Source organism: Monodelphis domestica, chromosome 1 (assembly GCF_027887165.1).
Source record: "Monodelphis domestica isolate mMonDom1 chromosome 1, mMonDom1.pri, whole genome shotgun sequence".
Classification (NCBI taxonomy): domain Eukaryota; kingdom Metazoa; phylum Chordata; class Mammalia; order Didelphimorphia; family Didelphidae; genus Monodelphis; species Monodelphis domestica.
This window is the reverse complement of record NC_077227.1, coordinates 478,530,381-478,556,934: the sequence shown is the minus strand read 5'-3', so window position 1 is coordinate 478,556,934 and position 26,554 is coordinate 478,530,381. Positions and strand designations below refer to the sequence as shown.

At 35.2% G+C, this 26,554-nt stretch overlaps 1 protein-coding gene across 16 annotated transcripts in view; it reads right to left on the bottom strand.

The window, feature by feature from the left end:
* PNPLA7 (patatin like phospholipase domain containing 7) overlaps positions 1–26,554 on the bottom strand; it is a 326,954-nt gene that overhangs the window by 196,348 nt on the left and 104,052 nt on the right. For all 16 annotated transcript variants that reach the window (XR_008917511.1, XR_008917518.1, XR_008917520.1 and 13 more), the window contains 2 exons: positions 24,345–24,476; positions 23,321–23,444 (listed from right to left, as the gene is read on the bottom strand). Coding sequence is in view for 12 of the 16 variants with exons in the window: in XM_056823116.1 (XP_056679094.1) it covers positions 23,321–23,444; positions 24,345–24,476 (256 nt within the window). In the remaining 4 variants the exon portion in view is untranslated. Of the gene's footprint in view, positions 1–23,320; positions 23,445–24,344; positions 24,477–26,554 lie in introns of those variants that run through there.

Here is a 26,554-nt window from a genome sequence, read left to right as displayed (position 1 = left end):
CAATTTCCATTGCTTTGTCTCCACAAAGAGAACTGCTATAAATATTTTTGAACATATAAGGTTTTTTTTTTTTTCATTTCCACTGATCTCCTTGGGAAATAGAATCTAAGAGTATAAACAGTTTTTATAGCGCTCTGGTTGTAATTCAAAATTGCTCTCCAAAAGGGTTGGATCAGTTCACAGTTCCACTAACAGTGTATTAGTGCCCCAATTTTTCCACATGCCCTCTAACATGTTATATTCCCCTTTTGTCATTTTAGCCAAACCAATGGGTGTGAGATGATAGTTCTGGATTGTTTTAGTTTGCATTTCCCTAATCAGTAGTGATTTAGAACATTTTTCATATGCCTATATATAGTTTTTATTTCTTCATCCAAAAACTGTCTTATCTTTTGACCATTTATCAATTAGGGTGTAGCATATCATGTATTTTAGCATCTTGAAAGTATTATTGATGTATTAATATTGTACCTTATGTGTTCATATACCAGACTCATGGTCATGTTACTTATTGATTATACTATTTCCAAATCTTCAGTCCAAAGGACAAAAGAATTTCTGAGCAGGACATTATTTGCCACAGGGTCCTAGTTCCCCCTTGTTAGACCATATTCCATACCAAGTCACATGTTTGATTAACCTTCTCTCTTTGATTACGTGATTGTCAATTGAACCAATGTTAAAACTAATGCCATGTCACATGTTCATTAGCTACCTCCTACTCCACATTCCTAAACTCTCCAATAAAAATTCAGTGACACATGCAAATCACTCTCTTTGAGAAGCATCACTGGAGCATGCTGAATCCCTTGTGTTTGATGAACAGATGTACTCTATAACCTCTTCATCCATTTACCCTCAGTCACCATTCTCCTTCTCAGGTGTCCACCCAGGAAGAAATTAAATAGGAACTGCAGGCAGTTTCAACATATGAATGTGTGGATGAAGAGATTATAGAGATAGAGGGAGACAAAGGAACAAAGACTCAGAGACAATGAGTTAAAAATGGATGAAGAGGTTTTATTGGAGAGTTTAGGAATGTGGAGTAGGAGGTAGCTAATGAACATGTGACATGGCATAGGTTTCAACATTGGTTCAATTGACAATCATGTAATCAAAGAGGAGGAGGTTAATCAAACATGTGACTTGGTATGGAATGTGGTCTAACAAGGTGGTAGCTAGGACCCTGTGGCAAATAATGTCCTGCTCAGAAATTCTTTTGTCCTTTGGACTGAAGATTTGGAAATAGAATAATCAATAAGTAACATGACCATGAGTCTGTTATATGAACACATAAGATACAATATCAATACACCAATAATATGTTCAAGATGCTAATATGCCTGGTATGATACATAAGGGATGGCTCTTATTCCCATAAATTTCACAAAGGTGATATATTTTAGATATGAGACCTCTATCTAAGAAATTGTCTATGAAAAATTTTTCCCAATTTTCTGATTTCCTTCTAATCTTGGCAACATGTTTTAATTGTACAAGACTGTTTCAATGTAATGTACTCAAGATGATATATTTTAAATCTCACAAATGTTCTCCATTTCTTATTTACACATAAATTCCTCATCCAAAAATCTGACAGGTAAAATGTTCCCTGTTCTTGCAATTCACTTATGATATCTCCTTTTAGGTCATGTATCCATTTTGATCTTATCTTAGTGAATGGTATAAGACATTGATCTCTACCCAGTTTCTGTCAAACTACTTTCCAGTTGTTTCAGAAATTTTTACCAAATAGTGATTTCTTAGCCCAATAATCTGGGCAGACTTTTTGCTAAATATGAGGTTACCATAATCTTTTGCTACTGTTTGTTATGTGTCTGTTCTGTTTCACTGATCTACCTTTCTATTTCTTAGCCAGTACCAGATAGTTTTGATAATTACTGCTTTATAATACATTTTAAAATCCCATATTGCTAGACCTCCTTCCTTTACATTTTTTCAACAATTCTTTTGATATTCTTGATCATTTGTTCCTCCAAATGTATTCTGTTATTATTTTTTCTAGCTCAATAAGATATGCTTTTGAAAATTTGATTGGGATGGCATTGAATAAGGAGATTAGTTTAGGTAGGATTTACCTAATTAATTAATTTTAATTATGTTGATTCTGCCCATCCATGAGCAATTATTAAAATTTCTCCAATTACTTAGGTCTGACTTTATTTGTGTAAAAAGTGTTTTATAATCATAATTATATTCAGGTAGTTCCTGGTTTGTTTTAACAGTATAATACCAGGTATTTTATTTTATCTGTGATTATTTTAAATGGAATTATTTCTTTCTATCTCTTCTTACAAGGACTTTATTAGTAATATATAAAAATGCTGGTGATTTATGTTTGTTTTATATTCTGCTACTTTACTAAAATTGATAGCTTCAACTAATTTTAGTTGAATCTCCAAGATTTTCCACATATATCATCATATCATCTGCAAAAAAATTGCTGACACTTTAAGATAAATCCTTCAAATCATTTTATGAAAAACTCCACGTATACCTATACTTTCCTATACTTTAATAGGAACAAGTATTGTATTTTACTGAGGCTTTTCCTGCATATTTTGATGTAATGTGATTTTTATTGCTTTTGTTATTAATATAATCAATTCTATTGAAAGTTTTCCTTACATTAAACCATCCCTACTTATAAATCCTGTTTAGTCACAATGTATAACCTTTGTAATGCATTGTTGTAGTCACCTACCTAGATTTTAATTAGGATTTTTGCATCGATATTCATTAATAAAATTAGTTTATAATTTTCTTTCTCTGTTTTCACTCTTCTGGTTTAGGTATCAGTACCATATTTATTTCATAAAAGGATTTAGTAAAACTCCTTCTTTACTTGTTATTTCAAATAATTTAACACTGCAATTAGTTGATCTTTAAATGTTTGGTAGAATTCACTTGTGAATCCATCGAGTCCCAATGCTTTTTTTTTTTTTCGGAAGTTCATTTATGGCCTGTTCAGTTTTTTTTTTCTAAAATGGGTTTATTTAGGTATTCTATTTCCTTCTCTAATAGTCTAAGCAGTTTAAATTTTTTGTAAGCATTCTTCCATTTTACTTAGTGTATTGGTGGGATTGAGAGAGAGGGGTCCTTCCCAATACTTGAAACAGGAAATCAGCTGTTAGAGGGGCTGATTAGAGTACAGCACTTCCTCTTTATCCAACAGAGCCTGAGTCTGTACCTGACCCAGAGTGAATCAAACCCCTCCCAACTCTGATTCTTGTTGACTCTGAATCTTCCCTTCTTATTATAAACTTCAGAAACAAATCTTGATATACTAATTAACTAATTTATTTCTATGGCAAAGAGATAAAAGGGGGGGAAAGGGTAGGACAGAGGGAATGGGTAGATCCTAACTCTATATTTACTATATTTACAAATATTACTATATTTGATGAGAGATCAAATGTCTTTTCAAGGAAGAAATGATAGTTTAAACTGATCTTCAGACAAAACAGTAACACCTCTTCAGCACAAGCCAGGTAGGAAAAGGTAATGGAAACCCAACTGTGCTCCCCAGCTCAGGACTGAGTCTGTTGTGAGAGAGAGTCAGAAGAGAAGTGAAGTAGAGAAGTCAAAGACTGCCTAGACCTCCTGGCCAACCGTCTTCTCTTTTTGAATCCTCTTTAGAATTCCATGGGGGAAAAAAAATAAATTAAAAAAAAAGAATTCCATGAAATCTTCCCTTGCTGGCTCATGATGGTTCCATCTGCTTCTCTTGGGTCCATCTTTATTACCTTTCATATCTTCTTTGCTTTTTGTCATTCCTTCCTTTACAAATCCCCCATTTTCTGTTTTCCCAAACAAAACAACCACTTTGTTTGCCTATTATTTATACTAAGGTATCAAATGCTACCTTATTCTGTGTATTTTATAAGAAACTACCATTCTAAATATGCTACCACCACCCCCCCAATAAAAAAATCTTACTCTATCTTCACTATTCTAATCTATCTAAATCCTAATCCAAGATTTGGGATTGTAGGAAAATGGGAGGTAATGAAAAAGAACAATATCCAATACAGAAATGTTTTTGAACACACATAACAGATTCAACAATCAAAAGAGTTTTACAACAAAGTAAACTTTCTTATCTTAATGAACTATAACATTTTCTAAGTAAGAGCTTTTATAAACACTATCAATTCCCAAGGTAACCATGTTTCTTAAATTATCATTAGATATAATATCAATCTGGCCCTGATCTACCTTGAGTCTCAAACTTCCCATAAGTACACTTTCCCTGTGTGTTAGATATTAGTAAATTTTAGTATCACTAAAAATAGTACTAAAAAGTACTAAAACTTTTATTAGTAGGTTAAGTCATTAGTATTTTACAAATGTACATTGTTCTTTCTGCACAAACTTTACATATGTACACTATGTTACATTTGCATATGAGTTCTGTTCATAAGTCATTCAGACAAGAATTGTTGTGTAGCTTCCTGTCTGCATGAGTCCTGCAGATGTTCAACTAATATGTCAGTATGAATTATGTGTGCATTATTTATAAGTTGTTACATACTTACTCCATCCATGAGATTTCTTCATGTTGTACTTATGTATGAATGTATATGCATGTGCCTATATGTAAAGTTGACATGTATGACGAAATCTTACGTGACCCCTCATCATCAGTCCTAGATTTCAAAATTCTTTTGGTGTCCTCAGTATTGATTTCATGACAGGTCCTGAGCCTTCTCATGTACTACGTCACATGTTGCCTGTCATCTTTCCTGGATTGAAATCCTATGTTCTCTGATGATTCTAACATGCAGGATCATGTATGTATGTAAGATTATCATATACATGTGTGTACGATTGACTTTTCTTCATGAGTACATATACATGGAAGTAAGTTTGAATTCTTCATGCGTGCATATCAATCTTCTTTGATTTTACTCTTCATGAGTGGATGTATGCTTTTCCTGTTGTGAAATCTTCATGTGTGGGTGTATGTAATGTGTTTTCTAATCTGATTTTAAATATGTTCTCTAATTTTGAAATTGCTATTGACTTTTATAATTTGATGTCTAGTTTTATGGAGTTCTGATTTCATGGAGATTTGGTTTCATGGAGATATTAATATTGGGAAATTTTTATGATCTTTCAATCTTTTGGAGATAGAAATTTTCTTTTCTTTTTTATTTATACTTTCTTGTTGGTATAGACAGAAATAATTCATGATGCTGTGTGTTTTGGCAGAGATGTGTTTTTCTTGTTAATTAACCTTGTTTCATTATTGGCAGAGATCTGTTCTTATCTGGAGTTATTTTCTTGATACCTTGGGACTATTTCATTGTTATTTTGCAGTGCTTTTATTCTATCTTTTCTTGTACTCTTGTGTCTCTCATTTGTGGGAAGTATTGAAGTTATTGTTAGGGTATTTGGCCATACTTCAGAGTTTTTCTATATTCTTTGCATTTTTGTCAAGATTTTCTTCCACATATTCTATGTTGCTGTCAATATTATGGGAATAATGCTGTTTTACATGCAAGGCATGATACCACAGATCCTTTCCAGGCACCTTAATGGAAGTGGGAGTAATCATAATCATTTCTAGAGGGCCTACCCATCTCGGCTCTGTCGATGTTTCTCTAAAATTTTTCAAATACACTTTATCTCCAGTCTTGATGTTGTATAATGAAAAATTGTATAATGAAAAATCCAGTGGTACCCTTTGTACTAATAATCCTAGCTTTCTTAATTCTTCCAACCTATTTTGTATTTCTACTACATAGATATGGAGTTGGCATTCTCCTTTTAGCATGGATACACATGATGGTTTTGCTGTCCTACCATGCCACAAAGGTTGACCATATGGAATTTAGAACAGGGAGATGTGCAAGTAACCTCTGGGTCTTATCCTCAGTTGAAATAAAGCTAAAAAAAGAACATCTGTCCACTTCAAGTATATTTGGGCACAGATTTTCCCTATGGTTGTCTTCAATTCCTTGTTCATTCATTCAACTTGCCCTGAACTCTGAGGTCTATATACATCATGCAAACTACTTTTTATACCCAAGTTCTTATACACTTCTTGCAGGATTTGAGAAGTAAAATGAGTCCCCTGGTCTGAGTCTATAATATCAGGAATGCCATACCTAGGAATTATTTCTTTCAGTAATGATTTTATTACTGTGGCTGTGTTGTTATACCTAGTTGGATATGCCTCAACCCATTTCGATCCACAATAACCAATGCATATTAGATTCCTTTGTCATTTGGCATGGAAATGTAGTCTATCTGCAGACATTGGAATGGCATATCACTTAAAGGTCTGCCTCCCAATGCTACATTCTTAAAATGACCCTGATTAAATTTCCTACATATGTCACATGCCTGACATATTCTGATAGTGTTTGTAGATGTCCCCGGGGAAGTCCAAAATCTCCATATCATATCTAGAATGCATTGCACACCGTAATAACCCATAGAGTGAATCACATTACACAGATGTTGGTATAACGTTCTGGGGAGAATCGGCTTCCCACCTTGAGCTAACCAGACGCCCTACACTAATGTGGCTCCCAGATGTTTTTTTCCACGACTGAACCTCATCCCTTTGGTAAGATCATGCTTTTCTACCAGGGACACAGGAGGGACCAAATCTTGTTGCATATTTATCTGTTATATCTGCCCTTTGATTTCCTAGGGATATTGTCCTTGTCATAGGTATGTGCTTTGTGAGGAACTACAGCAATTTTCCTTGGCAAGTTGACAGCAGCTATCAGACAAGATATCAGGTTTTTATATGCAATTGGTTTTCCAGCTGTTGTAGTAAAACCTCTATTTTTCCAAGTAAAAGCATTAGAGTGAATAATGGAAAAAACATAAGCAGAGTCAGTGTAATTATTCACTCTTTTGCCTTTTGCCAACTCAAGAGCTTGGAGCAATGCCTTCAACTCTGTGTCCTGGGCACTGACATAATTTGGCAACAAAGCATGTCAAAGCATCTTATCATTATTCACTACTGCTACACCTGTGACCTTGTGTCCTCTATAGATGTATGAGAATCCATCAGTGTATAACTCCATATCTGGGTCATTAAGGGGTGTATCTTTAAGATCTTCCCTAGGCTTATACATCATTTCCACAACTTGGTTACAGTCATGCAGTAGTTCTCTACCCAATGGCAACTCTGGAATCAGAGTAGCTGGATTTAAAGGTGCACACCTATGAATGGTTATGTTGTCATTCCCCAGCAAAATGATCTCATACTTAGACAGCCTGGCAGATGTGAACACATACATATTCTGTGACCTTAAGATTTGGTGTGCAGAATATACATTCAGCTTGCATCCCAGGACAATGTCATTTGCTTTCTTTACCATGAGAGCTGTTGCAACAATGCTCCTCAGGCAGTGTACCATTCCCTGTGCCACTTTGTCGAGGATCATACTGTAGAATGCTGCAGATCTTAAATCTAAGCCAAAATATTGTGCCAATACCCCAGAAGCTATGCCCTGAGCTTCGTGTACATGCAAGTGGAACTCCTTCTCTTAGTTTGGTATCCCTAACACCAGAGCTGTGTGAATAGCTTGTTTTAACTTTGATAAAGCATGGAGATGTTCTTTAGTTAGTTGCAATGGTTCTTTTATCTCATTCTTTGTCAAGTCAGTCAAGCACTTTGAAATATGGGAATACCCTATGATATACTGTCGTGAGAAACCAGCAACCCCTAGGAATGCTCTGGGTTCTTTCTTAGTCCTAGGGATACCTAGCTTCTGTATATCTGTAATTCTTTTGCTTGAGATTTTCCTGGTGCCCTCTTCCAGGATAAATCCTAGATATTTTACTTTTGGGAGTACCCACTGAATCTTCTTCTTAGAGACCTTATGTCCTCACTTGTAAAGCTCTATCAGTCATCTCTTTGAGTCTTCTAAGCATGTGTTTAGACCTGGAGATGCTAGAAGTAAATCGTCAACATAGTGCACCAACTTGCTGTGCCTGAACGTGATAGTTGCTAGGTTTCTCTGAAGCAACTGACAGAAGATAAAAGCTGGTTCACAACAGCCCTGGACAAGCCTAGTCCAGCAGAGCTTATTTTGTCCCCATGAGAAGGCAAAAAGGTTTTGGGAGTCAGGGTGCAATGGTATAGTGAAATATTCATTACTAAGATCAATCACAGTGTACCACCAGGCATTGGGTGGGATTTGTGTGATTATATCATTTGAAGATGGTGTAATGGTATGAGTTTTCTTGATAAAGTTGTTCACTGCCCTAAGATCCTCCACAAATCTTCATGAAGAGATGCCATCTGTATTTAGTTTGTTTTTCTTAATACCTAAAATTGGGCTATTAAATTCAGACACTGTTGGTCTTAAAATGCCTTGCTCCAGTAAACTGTTGATGATTGGAGTTATGCCTTGAATAGCTTCCTTACTAAGTTTGTATTGAGGTGTCTTAGGAGGTACACCAAATCCCTGACTTTTGTTTTTACTGGTGCTGCAGATTTAATTCTACCCACATCATTCTGATGTTTAGCAAAAACCCCTTGTGGTATGTCTTCAGGAATGTCATACATTAATGTCAATGCCTGTATTTTTTCAGGTTTTTCCTCCAATTGTTCCAGATATAGCAATGGATAAAAGCTTTAATGAATATTAAATTTGGGTAGATGTAAATATATATTTCCAGATTGTTCACATTGCAGGGTTGCCCCAATTTTACATTAAAAAAAAATGCATCCTAAAAGGTCATCTGGACATCCAGGAATTAAGAGGAAAGTATGGTCAATGGTGAGAGGACCTAATTTAATCATTGTACTTTTGAGCTCTGGGACCTGCTGTATTACCCCAGTAGCTCCTGCCACTGAAACCATACCCCCATGGTAGTATCTCCTAGGAATGTCTTTAGGATGGACTTTGAAGCACCAGTATCCACAAGAGCTTTGTATTGCTTTTTCCCCACCTTAATCCATACATATTGTTTAGGTTTTTCTGTTGTCAATGAACCAAAAGCCATGTTGTTAATCTGCAATGCACTTTCATCATCTGCTGACTGTATGGTTGGACCAATTAAAATTTCTTCGTTTAATTCATTTCCTGACTGATCTTTAGTAACACTTAGGTCTGTAGTGTCTTTCTCTATCTTGGAACATGAATCTAAACCATAGCTAGCTGTCTGTTCATATTCTTTGACTTGGTCAGACCTCCCCCCTGCATTCAGAATCTTGGCTTATGGAAGCTTTGTTGCTGTACCCTACATTCCATTTATATCTTCAAATTTAAAAGTTGTTATATTTCTAATATCTTGAATTATATTATCAATTTCAACTCCATTTTTAGATATATAATAATTTAGATTTGAATTTTCCATATGCAGGGTGAAAAATCTCAGATTCTGAATTCGATCTAGGTTTTTTTCCCCCCTATGGAAGTCTGTATCAAACAGCTTTTTGTACTTTTAATCAGTCCAAGTGGGAATTTTTACATTTCTGTGAGAATGTCTACATTGTATTTAGATTTTACAGATACATTTGCAGTAGTAACCATAGTCTGTGCATTCACATATTTGTCTTGGTTTAGGGAATTGAAATTTTGTTTCCTTGTTGTTTTTGTCAACTTATGCTGTTGTTGATGCCTGTTCTTATAGTTTTTCCTCCTCTGTTCAATCCCTATACCCAATAGGCACCCAAAGAAATTTTCCAGATATCTTTTGATTTGTTCTTTGGTTTTCTCTTGACTAGTTACTATGCTTCCTCTGTATAAATTTTCTACATCTTGTCTCATCTCTGCTACTTTGTTTCTAATCTCCAATTCTATCTCCTTAACTTGTCTCTGCTTTTCACTCATGCTCTGGTTTAATTTTTCATAGGAAACTCTCACAGAACCTATAAATTAATTTTTAGGTACCAGCCGTGTAATTTCTTCTACCTTTTTGTCTCTAGATTTCAATCCTGTAAGTCCCTTATTATTTTTTACACTCTTCCATTCCTTTCTTCCATGCCCACTCTTTTTCTCAATTAATTTAGGGTCCTGGCTTCATGCTGAATATTTGCCCTAAGTTACTACATCTGAGTACTGTGACTTAGCTCCTGATAGAATAGCAGCTTGCATACTCTTAAGATCTGGGGTTTCTGAATTTTTTAGAGTGCAATGATCACAGCAATTGGTATTAGATCTATAATAAGTTCTTCCTTGATTCCTAGTACTCTTATTATTACCCTGCTCATATTTTTTCTTGAAATAACAATTTTTTACTATGTGGCCCACAAAAAGCACTTCCTTATTTCTCTTTGTCCTCTCTGTTGTTGATAAGAGGGTCTAGAGTATGTCTTTATCATATTCAGATTCTTAATTTCTTCAATTTTCTTCTGCTTTAACGATTTCTGTATGTGGTGTAACTTTTGTTTTACTTCCTCTTTTTTCCCTTTCTTGCTCCCTCTGATTATCAAATAGATATGTTTCAATGTCCCTTAGCTCAGTAATTGAGATAGTATCATATTTAGGGGGAAAGTTCCTAAAAAAATTCCTTAACTGCATATTGCATCCCCATAGAAATTATGTCCTAATGTGTGCTACAGATTCTTGTGAATCTTGATTTATGCCCATGACAGATTCAATGCTCTTAGATAGTCTATCAATATATGTAGCTGGATGTTCATCCTTTTCTTGAGTCATTTTATCAAATTTGCTCCAGGAATTAGGCTTGGAACAAAAAGATTTGATAGCTTGCAAAAGGTCTTCTCTGCATTTTCTCAAGTAGGCAAAGCTTGCTGGGCTAGCAAAATCAAAGTCCTCTCTCTCATTTGCCTTGGGCCAATCTGTTAAAGAAAGCATCCTGCCTAGTCTTCTCTTCGAATTGCCGGTGTTCTTGGGGACTAAATACTTCAGATAATATAAGATCTGTGTCATCAAAATCAAACTCAAAGATTTTAAAGGCTGGTTTCAGCTCTTTTAGACACTTGTAGGTTTTGTATAAAAATTTTGGAAACCGACATTTCAAAGAGTCCAGGTCCTGGGTGGAAAGTGACTTTATGTACTTTTGAATGTAATACTCCAGTCCCATCTGTGATTTTGGCTATGTCTCTGAGATGTAGGATTTTCTGAGCGCCTGTAACCTCATCTGCGTCATGTTTGTCTTTTTTCTCTGGCTTACTAGTAATTTTATCATTAGCCCTCATCTCATCATCTTTGTATCTGTCTTTATATCTTTTCCCTTAGACACTGCATCTTCCGCTATTTCTGCCTGTATTTCAGTCCCTTACTTTTTGGCCTCTTTTTCTTTGCTTGCCAAATATTCTGAGCATAGTCTTTGAACTACTTGTTCCCATTTGTTATCCAGAACTAATATTTGAGCTGTTTTCCTGGGTGTTATCAGTCTCAAAACATTTCTCAAATAGGATAGGGTCTGAATCATGGCCATTAGGATGACATAGATTTGTGTAACCACTTGCCACATACTAGTATTGGAAAATGGTATCATGGTTACAAACAACGTAGAATTGGCTATATAGTTCACAATGTCCCACACAACTCCAGTCACTGTATTGTATATTATGCAGGATAACCAATACATTGCTATGACAGCAATTATGGATGCCCAGAATAACAACTGAAGCATCATATTGTCTTTAGATGTTTACTTCAAGCACACCTCTATTTAATTTCTTTCAATAGCCTGGGATGGATTCAGATTTTCTAGGGGTGCCAACTTGTATTGGTGGGATTGAGAGAGGGGTCCTTCCCAATACTAGAAAGAGGAAATCAGTTGTTGGAGGGGCTGATTAGAGAGCAGCACTTACTGTTTCTCCACCAGAGCCTAATGGAGTCTGTACCTGACCCATTTGATGAGAGATCAAATGTCTTTTCAAGGAAGAAATGATGGTATAAACTGATCTTCAGACAAAACAGTAACACCTCTTCAACACAAGCCAGGTAGGAAAAGGTAATGGAACCCCAACTCTGCTCCCCAGCTCAGGACTGAGTCTTTTGTGAGAGAGAGTCAGAAGAGAAGTAGAGAAGTCAAAGAGTGCCCAGACCTCCTGGCCAACTGGCCAATCCTCTTTAGAATTCAATGGAATCTTCCCCTGCTGGTTCATGATGGCACCATCTGCTTCTCTTGGGTCCATCTTTATTATCTTTTATATCTTCTTTGTTTTTTGTCATTCTTCCTTGATTTTATTTATTCATTCATTCATTTATTTATGTTTGTTTATTTATTTGTTTGTTTGTTTATTTATTGAAGACCAATAGTGTCTGAATTTAATAGTCCAATTCTAGCTATTAAGAAAAACAAACTAAATGCAGATGGCACCTCTTCATGGAGATTTAAGGAGAATCTTAGGGCAGTGAACAACTTTACCAAGAAAACTCATATCATTTAGCAAAGTTGCAGGATACAAAATAAACCCACATAAGCCATCAGCATTGCTATATATCTCCAACACAGCTCAGCAGCAAAAACTAGAAAGAGAAATCCCATTCAAAATCACCTTAGACAAAATAAAATACCTAGGAATCTATCTCCCGAGACAAACACAGGAACTATATGAACACAACTACAAAACACTCTCCACACAACTAAAACTAGACTTGAGCAATTGGAAAAATATTAACTGCTCATGGATAGGACGAGCCAATATAATAAAAATGACCATCCTACCCAAACTTATTTATCTATTTAGTGCCATACCCATTGAACTCCCAAAAAATTTCTTTACTGATTTAGAAAAAAACATAACAAAGTTCATTTGGAATGACAAAAGATCAAGGATATCCAGGGAAATAATGAAAAAAAAACACAAATGATGGGGGCCTTGCAGTCCCAGACCTTAAACTATATTACAAAGCAGCAGTCATCAAAACAATTTGGTACTGGCTAAGAGACAGAAAGGAGGATCAGTGGAATAGACTGGGGGCAAGCGGCCTCAGCAAGACAGTATACGATAAAGCCAAAGATCCCAGCTTTTGGGACAAAAATCCACTATTCGATAAAAATTCCTGGGAAAATTGGAAGACAATGTGGGAGAGATTAGGAATAGATCAACACCTCATACCCTACACCAAGATAAATTCAAAATGGGTGAATGACTTAAACATAAAGAAAGAAACCATAAGTAAATTGGGTAAACACAGAATAGTATACATGTCAGACCTTTGGGAGGGGAAAGACTTTAAAAACCAAGCAAGACTTAGAAAGAGTCACAAAATGTAAAATAAATAATTTAGACTACATCAAATTAAAAAGCTTTTGTACAAACAAAACCAATGTAACTAAAATCAGAAGGGAAACAACAAATTGGGGGAAAATCTTCATAGAAACCTCTGACAAAGGTTTAATTACTCAAATTTATAAAGAGCTAAATCAATTGTACAAAAAATCAAGCCATTCTCCAATTGATAAATGGGCAAGGGACATGGATAGGCAGTTCTCAGATAAAGAAATCAAAACTATTAATAAGCACATGAAGAAGTGTTCTAAATCTCTTATAATCAGAGAGATGCAAATCAAAACAACTCTGAGGTATCACCTCACACCTAGCAGATTGGCTAACATGATAGCAAAGGAAAGTAATGAATGCTAGAGGGGATGTGGCAAAGTAGGGACATTAATTCATTGCTGGTGGAGTTGTGAACTGATCCAACCATTCTGGAGGGCAATTTGGAACTATGCCCAAAGGGCGACAAAAGAATGTCTACCCTTTGATCCAGCCATAGCACTGCTGGGTCTGTACCCCAAAGAGATAATGGAGAAAAAGACTTGTACAAGAATATTCATAGCTGCGCTCTTTGTGGTGGCCAAAAATTGGAAAACGAGGGGATGCCCATCAATTGGGGAATGGCTGAACAAATTGTGGTATATGTTGGTGATGGAATACTATTGTGCTAAAAGGAATAATAAAGTGGAGGAATTCCATGGAGACTGGAACGACCTCTAGGAAGTGATGCAGAGCGAGAGGAGCAGAACCAGGAGAACATTGTACACAGAGACTAATACACTGTGATATAATCGAACGTAATGGACTTCTCCATTAGTGGCGGTATAATGTCCCTGAACAATCTGCAGGGATCTAGGAGAAAAAACACTATTCATAAGCAGAGGATAAACTGTGGGAGTAGAAACACCGAGGAAAAGCAACTGCCTGACTACAGCGGTTGAGGGGACATGACAGAGGAGAGACTCTAAATGAACACTCTAATGCAAATACTAACAACATGGCAATGGGTTCGAATCAAGAACACATGTGATACTCAGTGGAATCACTCGTCGGCTATGGGGGGTGGGGGGGAGGAAAAGAAAATGATCTTTGTCTTTAATGAATAATGCTTAGAAATGATCAAATAAAATATTATAAAATTTAAAAAAAAAGAAAGAAAACTCATATCATTACACTGTCTCCAAATGATATCATTATGCAAATTCCACCCAATGCCCTATAGCATTCTACAGTACAATCCTCGACACAGTGGCACAGGAAATAATACACTGCCTGAGGAGCATTGTTGCAACAGCTCTCATGGTAAAGAAAGTAAATTACATTCTACTGGGATGCAAGTTGAATTTATATTCTGTGCACCAAATTGAAAAACTCTTAAGGTCACAGAATACGATATAATAATAACAACATATTTAGATTGTTAAATTTGTCAGTACATAATGGAACAAAGTAACTCCTAATAATTGCTTTAATTTCATTCTCATTGACAGGTATATTTACCCTTTTAACATCCTCAATAATACTAGTGATTTGATTTTCTTCTTTCTTTTTAAAAATAATACTAATCTATTTTTTTATAAAACCATCTCCTAGACTTGTTTATTAATTCTACAGTTTTCCTACATTTAATTTTATTGATCTAATCATTGATTTTGAAGATTTCTAATTTGGTGTTTAGTTGGAAATTTTTAATTTGTTCTTTTTTTGTTGTTGTTGTTTTCCCCTTAAATTGAATTCCTAATTCATTTCTGTTTTTCTCTATTTTTATTAATATAAGCAGTTAGACATAAATTTTCCTCTATTGCTTTTGCTGTAACCCACAGATTTTGATATGTTGTCTCATTGTTATCATTCTGATGAATAAAATTATGTACTGTTTCTATGATTTGTTCTTTAACTGACTCATTCTTTAAGATTAAGATTCTCCAATTAATTTTTGTTTTGTCTTTTGTGTATATCTCCTTATGATTCTCATAGATCAAATTTTCTGAGTTCCATTTTTTTTCCCTCAAGAATAACTAAAACTGGTCTTCTGGCTGGAGCTTGGAACCTGGAGAAACCTATGTTGGTGCTGAAGGTCTTCCCACATTCATGGAATTCATGTAGTTTCTCTCTAGTATGAATTCTCTGATGTTGAATAAGTCCTATCTTCTGCCATATGAATCCTCTGATATTTCAATAAGAAATGTTTTCCAGCAGAAGGTCTTCCCACATTCATTATATTCAAACGACTTCGCTCCTATATGAATTCTCCAGTTTTGAGTAAAGTTTCTCCTCCAAAGGAAAACCTTATCACATATCAAAGGAGGTGGAGTCAAGATAGTGGCTTAGAGACAGCAACAACTTGGACCTCCATAAACCCTTCCTCACCAATCAAAAACATAATGCTTTGAGGGGACTGAAAATCAAATCTAACAATAGGACAGAGCTAGAGAACCCTCCTCCTGGACCCAACTTAAAAGGTACACCCTCAAAAAAGCCTGAACTCTAGAATACATGGGTTTAAGGGAAGGAGGAAGGAAAGTCCCATGACCCCTCCCCCACCTACAGCACTGAGCCTCCAGCAGTGGCAGGAATGTTTGAGTCGGCAAGGGCCCTAGTCCAGAGGGAATACCTTGCCAGCAAATCTGTGCCAGGCTCGGGGTGTAGAACACAGGAGGTGTAGAGGCAGCTGGAGGAAAAGTGCTCAGTAGGCAGCCCAGTCACAGCCAGGAAGCAACACCTTGCCCCCCCCCCCCTTTTCTGGAGGTTTTGGCCTCAAGGCACATTCAGCTTTGCAGATCAATTGCTCTGCTGGCTGAATCTCATCAGTAAGGCAGATAAGAAGCTTTCAGAGGGCAGGGAAGCTCAAGCTCCAATACCCCTCCCCCACAGACTGATCTAAGAGCCTTGCTGACTAAACCCCAAGGGCAAAAGCTGCAACAAACTACAGGCAAGAACGTTTATAACAGACAATTTCAATATTAGGAAAACCATCTACATAATTGACCATATCAACAAGCAAACCAACAAAAATCACATGATTATCTCAATAGATGCAGAAAAGCCCTTTGACAAAATACAACACTCATTCCTATTGAAAACAATAGAAAATATAGGAATAGAAGATCCTTTCCTAAAAATAATAAAAATCAGAAAACATCATCTGCAATGGGGATAAACTAGAAGCCTCCCCAATAAGATCAGCAGTGAAACAAGGATGTCCATTATCACCTGCATTATTTAATACTGTACTAGAAACACTAGCAGTAGAAAATAGAGAAGAAAAATTGAAATTGAAGGTATTAAAATAGGCAGTGGGGAGACCAAGCTATCACTCTTTGCAGATGATATAATGGTCTACTTAAAGAATTCTAGGGAATCAACTAAAAAGCTAGTAGAAATAATCAACAACTTTAACAAAGTTGCAGGATACAAAATACACCCACATAAGTCATCAGCTTTTCTATATATTTCCAGCACATCTCAGCAGCAAGAATTAGAAGGAGAAATTCCATTTAAAATCACCCTAGACAATATAAAATACTTAGGAATCTATCTGACAAGACAAACACAGGAACTATATGAACACAACTATAAAACACTCTCCACACAATTAAAACTACATCTAAATAATTGGGAAAAACATTAATTGCTTGAGTAGGAGGAGCTAACATGATAAAAATGACAATCCTACCCAAATTAATTTACTTATTTAGTGTCATACCCATCAAACTACCAAAAAAAATTTTTTTACTGAATTAGAAAAAAACATAACAAAGTTCATTTGGAAGAACAAAAGATCAAGGATATCCAGGGGAAGAATGAAAAAAAATGTGAAGGAAGGTGGCCTTGCAGTACCAGATCTCAAACTGTACTATAAAGCAGTGGTCATCAAGACAATATGGTATTGGCTAAGAGACAGAAAGGAGGATCAGTGGAATAGACTTGGGGTAAGTGACCTCAGCAAGACAGTCTATGACAAGCCCGAATATCCCATCTTTTGGGACAAATATCCACAATTTGATAAAAACTGCTGGGAAAATTGGAAGACAGTATGGGAGAGAATGGGTTTGGATCAACATCTCACACCCTACACCAAGATAAACTCAGAATTGGTCAATGATTTGAATATAAAGAAGGAAACTATAAGTAAGTTAGGTGAACACAGAATAGTATAGATGTCAGATCATTGGGAAAGAAAAGATGTTAAGACCAAGCAAGAGTTAGAAAAAAATTATAAAATGTAAAATAAATAATTTTGATTACATTAAAAAAGTTTTGTACCAAAAAAAAAACAAACAAAAAAAACAATGCAACCAAAATTAGAAGGGAAACAACAAATTGGGGGAAAATCTTCATAACAAAAACCTCTGACAAAGGTCTATTTACTCAAATTTGTAAAGAGTTAAATCAATTAATTCAAAAAATCAAGTCATTCCCCAATTGATAAATGGGCAAGGGATATGAATAGGCAGTTTTCAGATAAAGAAATCAAAACTATCAATAAGCACATGAAAACAGTGTTCTAAATCTCTCAGAATTAGAGAAATGCTAATCAAAACAATTCTGAGGTACCACTTCACACCTATCAGACTGGCCAATATGACAGCAAAGAAAAGTAATAAATATTGGAGGGGATATGGAAAAATTGGGACACTAATGCATTGCTGGTGGAGTTGTGTATTAATCCAAACATTCTGGAAGGCATTTTCGAACTATTCCCAAAGGACTTTAAAAGACTGCCTGCCCTTTGATGGAACCATAGCACTTCTGGGTTTGTACCCCAAAGAGATAATAAGAAAAAATACATGAACAAAAATATTTATAACCACATTCTTTGTGGTGGCAAAAAAATTGGAAAATATGGGGATATCCATTGATTGGGGAATGGCTGAACAAATTGTGGTATGTGTTGGTGATGGAATACTATTGTGCTATAAGGAATAATGAACTGGAAGAATTCCTTGTGAACTGGAACAACCTCGAGGAAATGATGCAGAGTGAAAGGAGCAGAACCAGGAGAACCATATATACAGAGACTGATACACTATGGTACAATCAAATGTACTGGACTTCTCTACTAGGAGACTTATGAGAAAGAACATCCACATCCACAGAAAGAACTGTGAGAGTAGAAACACAGAAGAAAATATATGATTGATCACATGGTTTGATGGGGATATGATTGGGTATGTTGACTTTAAATGATATCTCTACTGCAAATAATAATAACATGGAAGTAGGTTTGAACATTGATACATGTAAAACCCAGTGGAATTGCTCATTAGCTCTTGGAGAGGTAAAAGAGGAGGGAAAGGAAAGACCACAAATTATGTAACCATGGAAAAATATTCTAAATTAATTAATTAAATATTTTTTAAAAATTAAATAAAATAAGGATAATTATTAAAAAATAAAATAAAATCACTCTAGACAATATAAAATACTTGGGAATTTATTTGTCAAGACAAATGTAGGAATTAAATGAACACAATTACAAAACACTTTTCACACAAATAAAGTTGGGTCTAAACAATTGGGAAAATATTGTTCATAGGTAGGTCAAGCTAATATAATAAAAATGACAATCCTACCTAATTTACTAATTTTCTGTGTCATACCAATCAAATTATCAAGAAAACTATTTTATAGAACTAGAAAAATAACAACAAAATTCATCTGGAAGAACAAAAAGTTAAAGAATATCAAGGGAACTAATAAAAAAAATGTGAGGGATGGGGGCCTAGCAGTAACAGATCTTAAAATATATCATAAAGCATTAATCATCCGAACAATCTGATACAGGCTAAGACATAAAAAGGTCAATCAATGGGATGGATTAGGGATAAATTACCATAGCAATCTAGTGTTTGAAAAACCCAAAGATCCCAGCTTTTGGCATAATAACTCACTATTTGACAAAAACCACTGGGAAAACTAGAAATGTATAATGGCAAAAATTAGGTACAGATCAATATCTCATACCATAAAGTCAAAATGGGTATATAATTTATACATAAAGAGTGCTATTATAAGTAAAATAAGGGAACAGAAAAGTTTAACTGTCAGCTCTATGGAGAAGGAAAGAATTTATGACTAAACAGGAGCTAAAGAACATTACAACATGTAAAATGAATCATTTTGACTGTATTTAAATAAAAAGGTTTTGCACAAACAAAATCAATGCAACTAAGATTAGGTGAAAAACATCAAATTGGGAAAAAATTTTATAACAAATTTCTCTGATAAAGGTCTCATCTTGAATGTATAGAGAACTAAGTCAAACTTATAAGAACACAAGTCATTCTCCAATTGACAAATGGTCAAATGATATGAATAAGCAATTTTCAGGTGAAAAAATCAAAGCTATCAATAATTTTATGAAAAAAATGTTCTAAATCTCTCTTGATTAGAAAAATGCAAATTAAAACAACTCTTAGGTACCACCTCACACCTATCAGATTGGCCAATATAGCAGTAAAGGAAAGTGATAAATGTTGGAGATGTGGCAAAACTGAAATACTAATGAATTGTTAGTGGAGTTGTGAACTGATCCATTCAAGTTTGCTGGGAGGGCAATTTAGAACTATGTCCAAAGGGCTATAAAACAATGCATAACCTTTGATCTAGCAATACCATTATTAGGTCTGTGTCTGGGAGAGATAAAGAAAAAAGGGGGGGGAGGACCTATTTATATAAAAATATTTATAGCTGCTCTTTTTGTGGTGGCAAAGAATTGGAAATTGAAGAAATGTCCATCAATTGGGGAATGGCTAAACAAATTGTGATATATGATGGTAATGTCATACTATTGTGCTATAAGGAATGATGAACGTGATTTCGGAAAGACAGCAATAAGACCTACATAAAATGATGCAGAGTGAAGTAAGCAGAACTAGGAGGACATTGTACACAATAGCAATACTGTAGAATGATCAACTATGACAGACTTAGCTTCTCTAAGCAATACAATGATCTAGGAAAATTTTGAGGGACTTAAGACAAATAATGTTATCCATTTCTAGAGAAGGACCTGTTGGATTAGAATGCCGATCAAAGCATATGATTTTTCCCTTAATTTATTTGGGTTTTTGTTTTCGGGTTTTAGTTTTATATGATTATTCTTTTACAAAAATGAACAATATGGAATTATATTTTGCATGATAATACATTTATAACCCAGATTGAATTGCTTGCCAGCTCCACGAGGGGGAAGGGGAAGGGAGGAAGGGAGATAATTTGGATCATATAACCTTGGAAACTTATGTGGATATTTGTTACTATTGGTAAAAATAAAATATCTTTATAAAAATAAATAAATAAATTGGAAATGTAATTTAAATTTGTTTATGTCAAAAATGCAAAGCCCCAGGCACAACACAGTAAGCCTTCTACTATTAAAGACCTTACTCCAAACTACTTCCCCCAAAATGTTCTGTACTCTAGTTTACCACAGTGGAGATTAGGAATGAAACCTCTTCCAGGCAGCTGGGTAGTTCAATGGATTGAGTCAGGTTCTAGCTTCAAATCTGGCCTCAGACACTTCTAAGCTGTGTGACCCGGGCAAGTCACTTAACCCTCACTGCCTAGCCCTTATCACTCTTCTGCCTTGGAACCAATAGTATTGGTTCTATGTATTGGTTCTAAGGAAGAAGATAAGGGTTTTAAAAAAAAAGGAATAATGAAACCTCTTGTTTTTAGTGGGGGGAAAAGGAAGCTTGTATAAAACAGTTTGCTGGATTTTGTTCTTTCTTCCATTATGCCACTTTTTCATTTTATTGGATTCTTTAATCAATTCATATTTAATATTACAAATATTTGGTTTGTATTTTCTTCCATTTATTTCTTACCTTAGACTTTTCCCCTCTCAGATAAGTAGTCTAACTGTAATTAGTTCTTCTTAATCTATCTTTGAATGATAATCTATTCCCACGATCTCTTTCCCCCTACCTTGTTCCCACTGGCCTCAGATTCTTGAATTTTACTCATTTATTTTATTATCTACTTGTTTCCCCCTACCCCCACCCACCATCTTTTGTCCCTTTGGTCAAATGTCTGGTTCAAAATTTTGCCTCCCACCTCTTATCTATATTACTTTTCTCTTACTAAGCAATCTATGCTGAATTTCTTTTTTATTTGTAGGTTATACCCTTATATTTGTTCCTTCTAGGCTCTCTCTAATAATAATAGCTCATAATTATATAGGGTTTTAAGGTTTTCAAAGTTCTTTTTCATGTTATTTCATTTACCATCATTTTTTTAACCCTTATCTTCTGTCTTAGAATCAATACTGTATATTGGTTCCAAGGCAGAAGAGTGGTAAGAGCTAGGCAATGGGGGTTAAGTGACCTGCCCAGGGTCACACAGCTGGAAAGTGTCTGAGGCCAGATTTGAACCTAGGGCCTCCCATCTCTAGGTCTGGTTCTCAATCCACTGAGCTACCCAGCTGCCCCCATTAACTCATTTTTTATCCATTTTTGTCCATTTTATTTACTTTATCCTCACAACAATCCTGGGAGATAGGTGCTATACTCATTTTACATGTGAGAAAAACAAGGTTGAAAGAGGTCAGACAACTTGCTCAGTCAGGTAAGAAATATGAAAGGCAGCATTTGAACTCAAGTCTTCCTGATATTACATCTAGTACTATATGCTGCATCACCTACCTGTGTCTCTCATGACACTATAACTTCTGAAGTACTACTTCCTCTAAACAATTTCCTTTATTGTCTTTGTAATTCTTGTCCTTTCCTTTATACAAGATGACAAAAATAAGTGAAATAGAATATCCCTGTTCTCTGATAACTATCCTAGCAAGGAGAATAAAAAGAGCAACAGACTAAGAATGATCAAAAAATCCAAGGGAAAACTAGAGTAAGTGAATTTTGCCAGTCTATGTCTATACAAAGATAGAACTAGGGAAGGCATCTAGAGAGAAAATACTAGGCCAACCCAGAAGTATAGCTCATAGACTTCCAGCTTGGGGACAAAGTGTAAGCCAGGAAAGTTTAGGGCCTGAAGCTGTGTGTAGGGATAGCTATATGTGCCCATTGCGCCTGAGGGCATCACTTTATCCCAAACTGGAGTTCAAGAACCTATGAACCAGTAAAGAAACAATCTGGACTCTCCCTGGATCAGACTCCACCCTTACAAAGTACACTTAGTACACAAAGTACAAAGCCAGATAGTTCCTTAACTCACTAAAATATAGAACTCATTACCCAGATCCCAGATAATATAACTCAATACTTAAAAAGGAATTCAGAAACTTTAACTGACACTAAGTCCCAAATTATGAAGCAAAGCTCTGAAAATGAGTAAATGAAAAAAAATTTTTAATTCTATAGATAAAGAAATATTCTAGAGCCAGAGACACTCAAAATATAAACTTGAGGAAAAGAATAACTCTGTATCATCTCTCAGCAAAGCCTCCAAGAAAGCTACAGATATGCTACATGCGCTCCTGGAATTCCCAGAAGAATTGAAGAAAGAATAAAAAATGATAATATAAACAAAATGATAGCTTTAAGAGAAAGAATGAAAATGGAAGTGGGACTTCTAGAGGAAAAATTGCAAAAATAATAAATAGCTAAGATCAGAAAGTAAAAACATTACCCAAGTAATAGACTCCTTGAAAATTAGATTGGACCTGAGGGAGATCAATGAGTCCATGAGAATATAAGAAATATTAAAATAAATTTTATTTTATTTGCTATGAAAAATAGCAAATTGTCTCTTATCAAAAACATCCTGGAAAAGAGGTCAAGAAGAGAGAATATAAAAATCAACATAACACCTGAAAACCTTAAACATAACAAAGAAAAATCAATTTGTGAAGAAAGTAATGTTAGACAAAAGCAGCATCACATGGCAAAAATAACACTGTCCCAAATCATGAACCCACAACCTTCACCACAATCAGTCTCCTTCCCAAAGGCTGTGCTATCTTACCTCTTGCCCTAGGCCTTCCCTCACCTTTCTGAGTATCAGATTTCCCCAAGAACTAATTCATCCCTCTCATAAGGAGGGATACCATCCATGAAGGGGCAATACTCTGGGCATATCCCTCCTTATTAATTGATAAGGCACCTTTCTTCCATTTCCTATGACACTGTACATGTACAAGAGGAGATAATTTCTTACCACACCAATGAGATCTCCTCGTCCATATTCGGCAGCCAAACGTTTTTTCCCATCATCTTTTTTGATCACAGAGCGCAGACGGCCACTGAGTACAATATATGTGCAGTCAGATTTATCATTTTGCCTAAGAGGAAGAGCCAGGCACATGTCCATTAAAGAAAGGAGAAATAGCTATAGTTAAGGGCAGATAACAAATTTCCTTCAGGTCTGATGCATGCTTTCTCACTGCTGCCTTCAAAGTTTTCCACCTCATATCCCTACCTGCTCTCTTCCTATGGCCCAATTCATACCCTCCATACAAATCTGGTAATTATTCATAGTTCTCCTTTTATCAACTTGTTCCCCACTATCCAATGTCTCAGATTTTATATAGGCTGTCCTATATATTGCCTCTTTACAAGTGATTCAAAATCAATGTGCAGACACACACTAGAAGAGCAGTGTCAATTTCAAATAGAAATGGAACCACATATGTAGCTGCATATTAACTTAGAAAACTGCAAGTTAAACTTATCTACATTTTATTGTATTTTTTAAATAAATATTCCCAAAATATATTTTAACCTGGTTTAAAGTTGGACAGTGGCCACATATTTAATACCTCTACACTAGAATTTCACCAATAATACAATACTATAGACTCTAAAGAATTGTATTCATCTTAAATTTGAGAAGTTGTTCTATTTACACTAATATATTCTACATATTAGTTATAACTTTGAACTGGATCCATTAATCAACCAATACAAGTAAACTATTAACTTGTTTAATAAAAACCAGGGCCAGAATTTATCCTATTTTCCCACCACCTACTCCAGGATTAGCATCTCAGAGTAAGAAATCTATAACTGATTGATTTATTTTGGAGCCTTGATAGGTGATATGAATCCTGAGCCACATTAATATAATGATATTAGAACCTAAATGCTCAAAGAGCATTAAGACCACATTGCAAAGAAATTAGGATGAAAATTAACCTGACAATCCTAACAATCCTGAAAGCCATTCTTACTTTATACCTCACCTATAAATTGCACGTCCAGCTTCTACCTCCATCCAGTCCAGGGCAAAGTCTATCTGCCTCACAAATGAAGACATCCTCCTCACAAATGTGTGAGCAACAGTCAGGACAACATTTGGTTGCTGCCGCATAATCCTGTCAGAGAATACAAAAAGTCAAATAACATAACAGAATCAACCTTAAAGATTATGTACTCTAAGTACATTAATGAACAGCCTGTTGGTGGAGCTGTGAATTGGTCCAGACATTCTGGAAAGCAATTTAGAACTCTGTCCAAAATGTTATTAAACTGTACATACACTTTAAAGACTTGATACTGCTACTAGGTCTATATATCAAAAAAAGATTAAAGAGGAAAAGGGCCCAAATCTACAAGAATATTTATAGATGCTCTTTTCATGGTTGCAAAGAATTGGAAATTGAGGGGGTGCTCAAATAAAAAATGGCTCAAATTATAGTATATGAATGTGATGGAATTATATTGTGCTGTAAGAAATTATGAAAGGGAATGTTTTAGAGAAACCTTAGCAAGACATAAAAAATTAATTCAAAGTGAAGTGAGCAGAACTAAAACAATTTATACAATAACAATATTGTAAAGATAGATACTTTTAAAACACAACTCTGGGGGGCAGCTGGGTAGCTCAGTAGATTAAGAGCCAGGCCTAGAGATGGGAGGTCCTAGGTTCAAACCTAGGTTCAAATCTGGCCTCAGACACTTCCCAGCTGTGTGACCCTGGTCAAATCACTTAACCCCCATTGCCTAGCACTTACCAATCTTCTGCCTTGGAACCAATACACAGTATTGGTAAGGGTTAAAAAAAAACAAACAGACACTTAACTCTGATCAACACAATGACTAACTACAGTTCTAAAGGACTCCATGATGAAGTATGCCATCCAACTCCAAATAAAGAGCTTATGGACTGAGTATAGATTAAAATTTGTTTTATTTTATTTTTCTTTCTCCTATTTCTTTTTTTTTCTTTTTTTGGAAGTGACTAATGTATTCCAAAATATGTCCTAAAACAATCGTATTATGATCTTATTTCTACCACTAGTCTTCTAGGACTTATGATAATTTATTCAAACACTCTGAACTTTCTTCTCATACAATATTCTTTACTGGAAGATCCAGATATCAGAATTGTTTCCATGACCTTAATAAAGCTAAAGAAAAGAATACAATGGCCCTCCTGAACAAAGGAAGACTCTCTTTCTAGCCAAGAAGAAGCTGAATGAGAGCAGGCACAGGAAGGAATGAAAACATCTCTCTCTCCTACTCCTGAATTATTGCAGTGGTAGCCTGAAGACTAAGTACTCTTTTAGAAAAGAAGCCAAAACCCAATAAGAAAAAGTAACCCAAGCAGGAGATAGTACCAAACACTTTGTCCATATTCACAATTGGGCAGGCACAATCTTTCTAAAGGCATTGCCAGTGAAAATCACCCAGCTGGTTACTTTTCCTCCTATTACTAGCTGGAATAAAGCATAAGATTCATACTAGATTACAATGCTGTTCACTGTCAATTCAAAAATTAAAACAGCTTGCACCATAACCAATCAATAGTGAAAAATCTCAAGTCTTGATACTGGCAATCTAAGTGTCATAAATTAATTTTGTTTAGACCCAGAGTTGAAATGAGGAGAATTATCATTTATCATTTAAATAGTTCTTCATATTTTTGTGTATTGTGGATCCCCTTAGCAATCTGACAAAGCCTATCTCTTCTCAAAATATTTTAAAATTCATAATTAAAGAAAATGCTATATATTTCAGTTATAGATCACTGAAAATAATGATGAATTTTTTCCCATACAAGTTTACATACTCTGAAATCTATTCTTGCACCACAGGTTAAGAACTCCTGATTTAATTTTTTGCAGCTCTTTTTGTAACAGCAGAGAATTGGAAATTGAGGACTTATCCATCAATTGGGGAAAGGCTGAACAAATTGTGGTATATGGTTGTAATGGAATGCTATTGTACTATGAAAAATGATGAGCAGTATGATTTTCAAAAAATCTGTAAAGACTTACATGATCTGATACAAGGTGAAGAGAATAGAACCAGAAGAACATTAAACAAAGTGACAGCAATATTTTCCTATTTAATTTTATTTTTCCCATTACATGTAAACAATTTCCAACATTTTAAAAAGAATTTTGAACCTTGAACTCTCTCCCATACTCTTTCCCCATCCTCAATGAGA